Raw genomic sequence first — 13,286 nt, 5'->3', positions numbered from 1 at the left:
TAGAGTGCCGTGGCATCACAGCTCACACAAACCTCAAACTCTTGGGCTTAAATAATTCTCTTGCCTCAGCCTCCCAAGTAGCTGGGACTACAGGTGCCTGCCACAACGCCTGGCTATTTTGTTGTTGTTGTTGCAGTTGTCATTGTTGCTTTAGCTGGCTCTGGCCAGGTTCAAACCCACCAGACTTAGTGTATATGGCTGGTGCTCTAACCACTGTGCTATGAATGCTGAGCCTTCTTTTGTAATTTTTAATTGTCAGATAATTTTAGACTTACGGACAAGTAGCAAAAATAGTATAAACAACTCAATTATAGGAATAATTATTCCTATATATTTTCTTGCACATTCACTAAATGGTAACGCTCTACCATATTTGTTTATCATTAGGCATACACCCTTGCATGCTGTACTGTATGCAGGTAATGTTATATATGTAGTATATGTATGTGCTATATGTGTGTGTGTGTATGTCTGTGTATGTAGCATGTCTAAATGCATAAGTATGTATCTCCTCTCTTTGGTGTATTATCTGATGTTCCCTTGTGATTAGATCTGGATTACAGTTTTGTTTTTTTCTCATTTTTAAAAACATAGGTAGGCCTGGTGGGTGGCTCACACCTGTAATCTTAGCACTTCTGGAAAGCTGAGGTGGGTATACTGCTTGAACTCAGGAGTTTGAGACCAGCCTGAGAAGAGCAAGACCAAGTAAAAATAAAATAACTAGGTGGGCACTATAATGGGCATGTATAGTCCCAGCTACTTGGGAAGCTGAGGCAGGAGGATTGCTTGAGACCAAGAGTTTTAGTTTACTATGAGCTGTGATGCCACAGCACTCTATGGAGGGTAACAAAGTGAGACTCTGTCTCAAGAAAGTATTATAGGGGTGCACTCATTTCGTTCACATATTTTGCATTTGTACTTTGAAAGTTAGTGTTATAAGTGTGCCGGAATATGTGTATTGCACCTGCTAGGTGTGAGTTTACCTTAGCCCATTGGTTCTCAACCTCCCTAATGCTGCGACCCTTTAATACAGTTTCTCATGTTGTGACTCCCAACCGTAGAATTATTTTTGTTGCTATTTCATAACTGTAATTTTTTCTAAGGTTATGAATCGTAACGTAAATATCTTGATATTAGGTGATCCCTGTGAAAGGGTTGTTCAACCCTCAAAGGGGTCACGACTCACAGGTTGAGAACCGCAGCCTTAGCCCTCCTCTCCCCTCCCCTCTATAGGTTTCCATTGAGTTTTACTTCCGTTTGTGCACCTGTTAGTTGACGAGTTCCAATTTAGAATTGAGAACATGTGGTGGTTATTTTTCCATTCTTGTGATACTTCACTTAGAAGAATAGTTTTCAGTTCCATCCAGATTGTTAGAAAAGATAGTAGATCGCCAGTTTTTATGGCCGAGTAGTATTCCATGGTATACCACATTTTATTATTTTATTCATATATTAATGGCACTCAGTTTGCAATTGTAAATTGTGCTGCTGTAAACATTTCAGTGCAAGTGATTTGGTCAAGTTCTTTGTAGATTCTAGTTACCAGCCCTTTTTCAGATATACACTATGTCAATATTTTTCCCATTCTATAAAGATAAAATATTTCATTCTATTGATTGTCTTTTTGTGCAGAAACTTTATTTAATTTGATCAGGTTCCATTTGTTTATTTTTGTTGTTGCTCTGATCTGCCATTAGGTATTCTTCATGAATTCCTTTCCTAGACTGGTATCTGTAAGAGTTTTTCTAACGCTTTCTTCTAAAATTCTTAATAGTTTCGTGCCTTAGGTTTAAGTGTTTTATCCATCTTAAATTAGTTTTTGTGAGAGGTGGGGATCCTGGTTCTATCTTTTACATGTAGCTGTGAATCCCCAGCACTGTGAATAGGGATTCTTCTCACCAAGGTGTGTTTTTGTCTACTTCATCAAAGAGCAGACGGGAGAATGAGGATGGTTTCATTTCTGGGTTCTCAGTTGGATTCTGAGGTCTGTGTCCTGTTTTCTGCTGTTTAATTTGACAGGATTATCACAGCACCGATTTCAGGTTTTTCTCAGTACATCCTTTCTGGAGAATCATGATCATACCTATTTACACAAAATTAACTGACCAAGTTAAGTTTGAATTGGTATTTGGTAGGTTTTCCACCATTATTATATAACTCTTTATAATTATTAAAAATAAAACATCTTCTGAAGAAACCTTTTGCCAATATGTAGATAATACTGTTTCTCATCAAATAGTATCCTTTTATGATTCTCATCTGGCAGTTAATTCTGTTTTATTTTGTGTCGCTATTACCTGAGACTGGGTAATTTCTAAAGAACAGAAATTTATTTCTAAGAGGCTGAGAAGTCTCAGAGTCAAGGCACCGTCAGGTTTTGCTTATCTGGTGAGGTCTGTTCCCTGCTTCCTCTGTGTCACCTTAATGCTGTATTCCCTGGAGGGAAGGACTGCTGTGTCACTCACTGCATGTGGACAGGCAGAAGGGAGCAGAGCCGTTCCCTCACCTGTCTGTATAGAGGCATTAATCCAGACCGGTCTGGTCTTCTGCTTAAAAGTTCATCTTCATGTCTTTTTTTTAGAGAAAAAAGGGAACTAATATGATGGAATACAGGGATGGGGAAGAGTTAGGATACCAAATAAGTTGCCACAGATTTAATAATTACTGTTGTTTATCAAATTTCTTTGAGTTTTATATGCACTGAATTATATATAATTATATGTGTTTATATTATATGCAAATATGTATCTTGTGTCCACATATAACCTAAAATATATTTTAATATCAGTTTATGTCTATTCAGGTATATGGGCTCACATGTATGTACATGCTTACCTACACACATGCATATGTACACGGATACGTGGAGGCCTACAGACAGAATATTACAGAATATATGGTATACATATGTGTGCATATCTAATGTGTATACATACCATATTTACTTAAAATTTTAAAACAGGCAAAAGAAAATTAATATTGGCTAGGTATGCTTGTATGGTGGGGAAACTATAAAAGAAAGGCAAAGTGATGGTCAGCACGAGCGTCAGACGGTGTCCGTAGGCGGAGAGAAAGGCAGAGCTGGGTATTGGGAGGACACAAGAGGTGGAGAGGAGGTTTTAAGCTGATAATTTTCTTAAATGTTTCCTTTTTATGGTTTAAATTAGCTGTCTTCTGTATTCTTTAGGTATGGTACAATTCACGACTTGAAAAGATCGATAGTGGAAATAATCTCTGTGATTTTATCTCTAGAATAAATACGTGAGGTCCTCTTAGTGTTTCTGGAATATGCGTGTGAGACGAGCAGTGTGTAGCAAGTTGTAATTGTTGGTCTTTTCTATCAGAGCAGGTTTACTTTAACTTAATTTCCTAGAGTAACAGCAACATGGAATATCATAGAAAGACAAATTTTATAAAGCAGTCAAGGTCAACACCTTTATAATAAGAAATTTGTATATAAAAAAACTTAAAACCTTTTTATATGTATATATACCTAAATATATATGCCCATAAACATGCCCTCAGTAATATATGTATTAATATATACATGTATTATAAAAATAAAAACATATTTCATTATTTTTATTTATTTTTTTGGAGACAGAACCTCAAGCTGTCACCCTGGGTAGAGTGCTATGGTGTCACAGCTCACAGCAACCTCCATCTCCTGGGCTTAAGTGATTCTCTTGCCTCAGCCTCCCAAGTAGCTGGAACTACAGGTGCCCGCCACAACTCCGGGCTGTTTATTTTAAGTTGTAGTTGTTGTTGTTTGGCAGGCCTGGGCTGGATTTGAACCAGCCAGCTCTGGTGTATATGGCTGGTGCCTTAGCCACTTGAGCTACAAGCGCCAAGCCAACATATGTTATTTTAGAAATTATTTGTTGATATTTATAACCTCTGTTCAATAAGATTTTCAGAGTTACAGATTAATGAGTTTTTTAAAAATTGGGAATATCAAATTTATGAATGAATATTTTTTTTTTCTCTACTGTTAAAGTTTTTAATTTTGTTCCATTCCTTTACTTTTGAAAATGTCATTTAAAGTATATGATTATTCCTTTTTTGTGAAATAGTTATTTTAATTAAAAAAAAGTGTTTTGTGAAAATCCATTTAATGACCAAGCTTTTCATATACTTGTAAGTATTTCCTTTTTTTAAACTATGAATTTTAAATTTTACACTTAGGTTTAGAAAATTTTACTTCATATACATAGAATATTCCCTTTCTAAATTCAGTATACACAAAATCTCTTGAAATAATGAAAAATATATTTATTGCCATTTACTCGTACATAGATTCTTTTGAAACCAGTATTTGATGGCATAATTAATATCACAATACACTTTCTTAATTTTTCAATGTAATGAACATTATGGAATTTAGTCTTCATTTTGAATATATTGGAAAATATTGCTAATGTCACTAATTTTTTTTTTTTTTTTTTTCAAAAAATTGCAGTGAAACAGTTCCTATTTTGGAGTTTAAAGTATGTCATCATGGCAAAGTTTCGGAGAAGGACTTGTATCATTTTGTCACTTTTTATTCTATTTATTTTTTCTCTGATGATGGGTTTAAAAATGCTGAGGCCAAATACAGCTGCTTTTGGAGCTCCTTTCGGACTTGACCTTCTTCCAGAACTCCATCAGCAAACTAATCATTTCAGGAAAAATTTTGATTCGCAAAAGAGTGACAGAATCAACAGTGAAACAAATACCAAGAATTTGAAAAGTGTTGAAATCACTATGAAACCTTCCAAAGCCTCTGAACTTAACCTGGAAGAACTCCCACCTCTGAATTATTATTTGCATGTATTTTATTACAGTTGGTATGGAAATCCACAATTTGATGGTAAATATATACATTGGGACCACCCAGTGTTGGAGCATTGGGACCCTAGAATAGCCAAGAATTATCCACAAGGGAGACATAACCCTCCAGATGACATTGGCTCCAGCTTTTATCCTGAGTTGGGAAGTTACAGTTCTCGGGATCCTTCTGTCATAGAAACTCACATGAGACAAATGCACTCTGCTTCAATTGGTAATTATTTTATTTCATGTATTCATATGTATATGTATAATTATTTAAACAATTTTTGTGTAAAATTACTAGTCTTCACATTGTTATTAATGATATCGTTAAATTAATTCAGATTGCCAAATGAAACATCTAGGTAACCAACTTACAACACTTCCTTTAATGTAGTGGTTCTCAACCTGTGGGTTGTGACCCACAGGAACTGTATTAAAGGGTCGTGGCATTGGGAAGGTTGAAAATCACTGCTTTTATGTATATTTATGTTCTGATTTTGGGGCATTTCTTGATATATTATTTTTATTGATTTTCAATTTAATCCCCTTAGTTTTATTAAATTTTAATAAAGTACAGTAAATTCTTCTACTTTAAGTTTACAGCTTAATGATGTTTGTTAAAGATATGCACCTATTTGAATACCATCCTAACCAAGAAGTAAAGTATTTCTATAGCTCAAAACATTTCATCACGATTCCATTCTTCAGCCCCACCTTCCTACTCTACCCTAGGAAACTGGATCTGATTTCTATAGAATAGTTGCAAGTATGCCATTATTTTATAAAAATAGAATCAGTTTTTGTGTGTCTATTTGTGTATCTTTTGCTCAACGCAGCATTTTAACAGGTACCCATGTTATTAACTATACCAATAGTTCAGTCATATATATATATATATATATTTTTTTTTTTTTTTTTTTTTTTTTTTTGCAGTTTTTGGCTGGGGCTGGATTTGAACCTGCTGCCTCCAGCATATGGGCCTGTACTCTACCCTTTTGAGCCACAGGTGCCACCCCCAGTTTAGTCATTTTTATTGCTGAATATTAGTCTGTCTTACATGATTGCAACAGAGTTGTTTCTGCATTCATCTATTATTGGGTATTCAAGCCGTTTGCAATTTTAGACATGTAGCATCTAATATGGTCATGCTTATCTACTTTTTAAAGTTATCTTAATAGTCTTTTAAAATTTCTATATTTCATCTATTTTTAATGTAATATTGATATTATTTTAAATGTTCCAGTTTGCTATTTATTTTCCCTTTATTTCATCTATACGTTTTACTGTCTTTCTCTGCCTTCTGTTATATCAAATATGCTTATTTTCTATTTTCTTTTGGTTTTATTTTTCATAAATAAATATAGACCTTTTTACATTATATACCTTTATCTTAAGTAATGAGAGTTCATTGGTTATCATTATTTTCATTTCCACCTCCCCCCTTTCTCTTTCCTTTCCTCTGGCGTTCCAGTCACTCTCAGTAAGATAGTCACATTGTCCCAGGTGAATTATAAGAAAAAAATCCTTCTGTTTGTTAATATACTCTTTGTAAAACCTTCCTATTTCAGTTTCATTTGTCTTGTTAGCGTCCTGAGCAGTAGAGCCAGAAGACATGGGATCTTCTATTTTTTTCTATCACTACATAAAGACCTTGACTCACTATGGGATTGATAGGTACATAGGGAAACACAGGCTCTTCCCTGAACAGAATAATGCAGGATTTTATGAACCTTTATCAGATATGTTCAAGAGGCCTTGTTTTTCTTTTGTGTAGTAACTTTTTTCAACTGTTTGTAAATGCTCACTCTCTAGTACATCTTCAGGGCTCTGGTTTCTGTGTTTGTATTGCAACATAAATGGCTTTGGTGAATTGAGACAACATGGACTTCTCTGTGATAATTGTGTATTGTCTCTATGTCTCTAGTTACTAATATTGAGAGGAGAATCTTTTCTAATTGATCATATTCAAGTCATTTCAAGGCTGCCTTGTTGTGGCTAATAAAAACTATGCTTGCTTGACAGAGAAAATGATTATTCTTAGAAATAACCATTCTTAACCATTCTGTTCTTGCAGTGCCTTGGTGGCCAGCTTACAGAGGTTGTACTGTAAATTATCATCAGCAAGCAAAGTATCAGTTCATATTTCTGTGCCTGTCTAATGCTTACAAAGATCCTTCCCCCCACATAATATTTTACTAATAATATCGTGTATATGAACATTAATTATTTTTAAACATTTGAATAATACAGTTACTTTTATATAGACAGTTTAGATATTAATGCAAATTTTTACTTTTTGGTAGATTTTCTGAGAGACAACGTTAAAAAAATGCACTTGATGCTACTAAAAGTGACATTACAATCAATCTTTAAATAAAAATAATTTCTTAAATCAGTTAAATATTGAATTCTACTCATTATAATTAGGCAAAATAATTTGACTGTCCCAATGCTTACTCAAAACACTGTTTTAATCCATGTAGCTGGCAGGCTGGCTCTGGCATGTTTTGAATTGAAGAAGATAGTAAACGAAAGCTGTTCAGTTTCCTGTATGGTTGAATATGCTGTGACTACATATTTAGCGTTCATATTTGTCCTTTGATAAATATCCTTTTATTCTGAAATTGGATTACTGTGTGAAGTAATTACAATGTTATATTTGCAGATACTAGTATGTTGATTTTCTGCTTTTACAGTTAGAGGTGCCGAATCAATTATTATGTTATTATATTATATCAAATACTTTACAATAGCACATGGTAGACATGTATCCTTTTCACGTCTTTTAAGTATCTCAGATAATATAGTTTTCCCCTTGTGTTGATGTCTTACAATTTTAAGAATCCTAGATGGATACCCTCCTGTCTTTTTATACAGATTACTAAAATCTCAGTGGAATAGTCAGAATATTGACCCCCAAGATGTTCACATTCTAATTTACAGAATCTGGGAATGTGTTGTTTTATGTGGCAAAAAAGAAGTAGGGTTGCTACTGCAGAAGGTTGCTAAATTAGTTGACCTTGAGATAGCAATATCTTGGATTATTTGGGTGAGACTAATCTAGTCACAAGTTTTTATGCACAGAAGAAAAGGAAAGACGGAGCCAGAGTCAGAGTGATGCCATGGAAGAAGACCTGGCCCACAATTGCTGTCTTTGAAGGTGGTGTAAGGGGTTCGTGAGCTAAAGAATGTGGTGGCCTCTCCAAGCTCAAAGAGGAAGGGGATTCTCTCTAGAGCCTCTAGAAAGGAATTTGATACCTTGATCTTGGTGAACTGAGACCCATGTCACACTTCTGACAGTATAGTTACATTGTTGTAAGTAACTAAATTTGTGGTAATTTGTTATGTCATTAGTAGAAAACGAATACATACAGCAAAGCAGAGTGCACTGTATGTCTTTAAAATTACCTTCTCTTCCCTGTAGGCTGGCACCACATACTGAGTTTCCACATGTCTCAGCCTATGCTAGATTTCTGGGGATGCAAAGATTACTCTGTAACATCCTCTAGTTTTTCTCTTGTTTTCATCATCGATGCTTCGGGAATACTAAATGGAAATTGGAAATCCACATTAGAATATTTTCTGAACACAAAAAAAATATGTTTTAGTAAGGTTACAGTTCTTATTTCTGAATCGGCCTACAATATTTGTATATAAAAGTAAATGTAGTAGGTACAATAAAATAAATTAGATGTTTAAAGTTTAAACGTGCCTAACATCAAACATAATGTCATAGATTTTCCTTTTAGAGTAACTGTTTGCATTAAATTCAAATTTCTATCTATAATTTTAGCGTGGTGGACCATATGACTTTCATGTTTCTGTATATGCCCAGCATTTGGTTTCATTAATTTTTCTCTGAAAAGAAGGACTATTCTGCTGTTGATGAAATACCTTATAAATGTGAATTAAATCGAGGGTTTGGTAGTTGTAATTCAGGTCTTTTCTCAGCCTTGTAGGTTTTCGTTCTACTTGTTCTGTTAATTACTGGTGAAAGAAAGTTGACTTGTCCAAGGAAATTTGTAAATTTATCTATTTGTCCTTTCCAGTCTCTTAGTTTTTGCCTCAGGTACTTTGAAGGTCTTCTGTTAGGTACATAAACATTTAGGATTGTTGTACCCTTTGGATAATTGAGTTTGTTGTTACTATGTAATATTCTTCTTTATCGTTGGTGATATTCTTTGCTCTGAAGTCCACTTTCATTAAGGTAACTACTCCGTCCACCTTTCTTTGATTGATGTTTCCCAGGTAAATCTTTTTTCTGTTCTTGTGCTTTTAACCTAATCTGTGCCTTTACACTTACAGTGGGTTTTTTGTATACACCATGTGATTAAGTCTTGCTTTTCTTTAATCTAACCTGAGAATTATGCCTTTATATTGATATGATTAGACTATTATTACTAACATGATTAATTAAAATCTGTGTCTTGTTTGCAGCTTATTTCTTCCATTTATTCTTTGTTTTCTTTTAGATTAATTGAACAGTTTTCATGATTCCATTTAGTCTCCTGCATTTGTTTATTATTTATCATTTTTCCCTTCTTATTAGTCACTGATTCACAATTTACTAAGTATACCTTTGTATAATCATAGTCTACTTGCAAATGTCACATGTAATGTAAGATCCTTACCACTAATATTCCCAATTTTCCCCTCACATACATTTTGCTGCTATTGTTATAATTCCTATCTTAAATAAGAAAGTATACATTATGGGCGGCGCCTGTGGCTCAAAGGAGTAAGGTGCCAGCCCCATATACCAGAGGTGGCAGGTTAAAACCCAGCTCCGGCCAAAAACTGCAAAAAAAAAAAAAGAAAGTATACTTTACTACTGTTCTTATTACAGTAGACTAGAGAAAAACACTTTCTGTAAAGGATCAGCTAATAAATATTTTTGGTTTTGCAAGCCCTCCACCTTTGCAACCACTTAGCTGTATCATTATGATCTGAGACAAGGCATTAAACAGTATGTGGACAAATTATAGACAATTGGCCTGCAGAGGGTGCTATTCGGCCTGTGGGTCATAATTTGCTGACCTGTTTTTAACAATCCGTTGGCTTTTATTGTTATTTAAAAAGAAAAATTTTTCCTTACATTTATTTTATTTCTAGTGTCACCTATATTTTAATGTAAATCCAAGTGTTTGTCTGGTATATTCTATCTCAAAAATTTAACATATCTTGTAGTACTAATCTGCTAATAGTGAATTCTTCCAAGTTTTGTTTGTATTCTTTATTTTAAAAGATGTTCCCTCCATTATAGAATTGGGCAGGTTTGGAGGGTTTTGGTGTTTGTTTTTTCTTTTGGAACTTTGAAAATGTTACTCCATTTTTTGGCATCTGTCATGGTTTCTAATGAGAAGTCTGCTTTAATTTTTAAAGACCTTTTTATAATCTCATCTTTCTATACTATATTTTCTTTCTGGCTGTAGTCAATTTTGGGGGGTTGTTTTCAGCAGTCTGATTGTTGCTATTGTTCTTTAGTATTTATCCTTCTTGGTCTTTGCTGAACTCTCTTTCCATCCTATGTGAGATCTCTTCCAACATAATGATTCTTTTTTTGTTTGTAAACAAAAATAACATGACCACCTTAATTATTTTATGTAATCTGAAATAGGTAACAAAATCATCCTGTGAGTTCATATTTATGTTTTGCTCTTTTAAAACTGTAAGATAATTACAAGTAATTCACTAACCTCTTTCTTGCCCCAAATAGATAAGAGCTGTGGAGTATGTCAGTGGCAGAAAAATTGGATTGGAAAGGGCTTCATAGTGATTTTAAATTTTCTCTTTGACGATTCCATCATCTTTTTCATGGATGGTTCTGCCTGTTGTGTTGTCTGTTCAGGTGCATTGTTTTTCTTGCTTTTTGATGTGCCTTATAATTTTTTGTTGAAATTGTGTCACCCTGGGTAGGACAGAGTATCTATGTCTAGAAATGGGCTTGCCTTTGTTTCTCTTAAATCTTTAGTTTGAAAGAATGTTTGGGATGTTGGACAGCACTAATTAAGTTTCCTATATATAAGAGAACACATTCATTATAAGCTCGGAGTTAAAGGTATGAAATTTATTTACCATTATGCTGTCTTTTTGTTTAAAATTATTTATAATCCTGTTTTGGAAGCTTGAGAGCTGTGACTGTGTTGTGCATTCTCCCATTTGTAATTTTTAAAACAGACTTTGAATCATGAACTGGATTTATGCCCATTTTACCAATGTGAAAACTTAAGTAAAATTACATACCTAGAGTATTTGTCTATCAAATGACAGAATTAGGACGTTCTTCCCCTGGCCTATCTTACTTTATACCTTGTATTTTTAACTCTTACCCTATTTAATTACATCATTTTACTGAACAAAATATGAATTGGGTATCAGTTATATTGTAGATCCTGCAATAGTGCGTTAGAGGAGTGGGCTCCAACCTTTTCTCCATCAGGACTGGTTTCATGAAAGGTGGTTTTCCCATAGATGTGAGGGAGGAGGAAGGGGCTGAGCTAGAGCCGTGGGGAAAGACCGAAGCTTCCTCCTGCTGTGCTGCTAGGTTCTTAGCAGGCCAGGGAACCCTTTTGTCACCAGGGACCAGTTTCATGGAAGACAGTTTTTCCACAGACCAGGATAGCAGGACAGGATGGGACAGGAGGCAGAGTTTAACCAGGAGTCCTCAAACTTTTTAAACAGGGGCCATTTTACTGTCCCTCAGAGCGTTAGAGGGCCAGACTGCGGGCCCGGGACGAGTCTGCCGCTAAGCAGGACAGGCAGCGGCGGCAAAAACACCCGGCAGGCCAGATAAATGTCCTAGGTGGGCCGCATGTGGCCCGTGGGCCGTAGTTTGAGGATGCCTGGTTTAGACTATCATGTAGTACAGTGGGTTAGTAAGAGGCCATGAATTAGTACCAGTCTGGGGGTTGGGGGACCCACAGCTACAGAGGGATGGCATGAGTAATATGGCTTTTTTTTTTTTTTTGCATTTAGCATGCTAGAATTCCAAGAATGGACTTTTAAAATGCCCTAGTTTGCTAAGCATTCATAATAATAGAAATACAGAGTAATAGATTTTACTTAGAAATGACACCCTGTTGCCTTATTTTAGAGAAATGTTTCTGGTTACTATCAAGGATTCACTACCATTACGAATGACCCACCCTTCTCAGGAGTAGCACCATTATTATCTGGTTCAGAACTGATGAGTGCCACAGTCCTAAAGACACAGTGTAAAGATAAATTGGACTGTGGAGCACAGGGTGGGAATAGAACTAGAAAGATACAAGTCCTAATTGATGCAATAAAGAGAAGAAAGGACATCCTCCCCAAGCCTTAAAAAGAGTACACCCCCAGAGAGGATTAGAGAGCAGGAGACTCTCATTGGACTAGAAGGAGCTGGTTGCTGTGTTGGGATAATCACAGTAATGTGGCATTGCTGTCCAGCAGAACTTTCTGTGACAGTAAAAGTGGCCTCTACCTGTACTAACACCTTAGATTATGTGGGCCATGGTGCATTTGAAATGTAGCTAGTCGAGCATAACTTTTTAATTCTTTTTAATTTTAATTTATGTAATTGATGTATCATTTGGGGCAACATACAACTAGGGTATAATGAAGCTGGAGAAAGAGTGAAGAAAAGGTGGAATGGAGATCATTTTATTAAGATGTAAAAAACTGTGTGTCTGTGTGTGCCATACTTGGGGGTTATGGTTGGAGAGAGAGGGGGCAAAATGGGAGGAAAGCACAGAGCACACCATAGCGAAAGGAACCAACATTTATTGAACATTGTGGTCTAGGCAATGGAATTTTATGTGTGTACTTAGGATAAATCTTAAAAGGTAAGAACTGCCTATGTTTTGATGGTGAGGCCACAAAAGCAAAAAATTGTTTCTTTTTTTTTGAGATAAGGTCTAACTCTGTCACCCTGGGTAGGTGCCATGGTGTCATAGCTCACAGCAACCTCAAATTCAGGCTCAAGTGATCCTCCTGCCTCAGCCTCCCAAGTAGCTAGGTCTACAGGCAACTGCCACTTTGCCCAGAGGCCTCACTCTTGTTCAAGCTGGTCTTGAACTCCTGAGCTCAAACCATCCACCATCCTGGGCCTCCCAGAGTGCTAGGATTATAGGCTGGAGCCACTATGCCCAAGCAAATTAACGTTCCTTTAGTTTATGTAGTTAGTATGTGATGAGATATTTTAATACATGTTTAAGCCCATGCTTATTCTGGTACAGTACCCTTTCCCTCAAAAAAATAGAGTAGTAGCTAAAATAGGAAAGGGACAAAGGTTATAATTTTGTGAGTATTTCAAGTTGATTGTACACTATCTTTTTTTTTTTAATGCTTTTTGCAAATAATTTGAGATCATGGATGCATCTTCTCCAGAGACAAAGTGTTTTTGTTTTTGCCTGGCTGAGAATAGCAGTCTGGGCAATACTCTAGCTCAGTGGGTAGTGTACTGGCCACATACTTTGAGGCTGTCAGGTTATAAC

The 13,286-nt window shown here is 35.6% G+C and overlaps 1 protein-coding gene across 1 annotated transcript in view; it reads left to right on the top strand.

The window, feature by feature from the left end:
- Positions 1-13,286, top strand: part of MANEA (mannosidase endo-alpha) — a 34,186-nt gene that overhangs the window by 4,723 nt on the left and 16,177 nt on the right. Inside the window, exon 2 of the mRNA XM_012810781.2 lies at positions 4,460-5,041. Coding sequence (XP_012666235.1) covers positions 4,498-5,041 — 544 coding nt within the window. The 5' untranslated portion in view covers positions 4,460-4,497. The remainder of the gene's footprint in view (positions 1-4,459; positions 5,042-13,286) is intronic.

This window comes from Otolemur garnettii, unplaced genomic scaffold (assembly GCF_000181295.1).
Source record: "Otolemur garnettii isolate 467f Iridium unplaced genomic scaffold, OtoGar3 scaffold00142, whole genome shotgun sequence".
NCBI lineage: Eukaryota > Metazoa > Chordata > Mammalia > Primates > Galagidae > Otolemur > Otolemur garnettii.
Note: the sequence above shows the minus strand (reverse complement) of the source record. Positions and strands in the feature narration are given on the sequence as shown.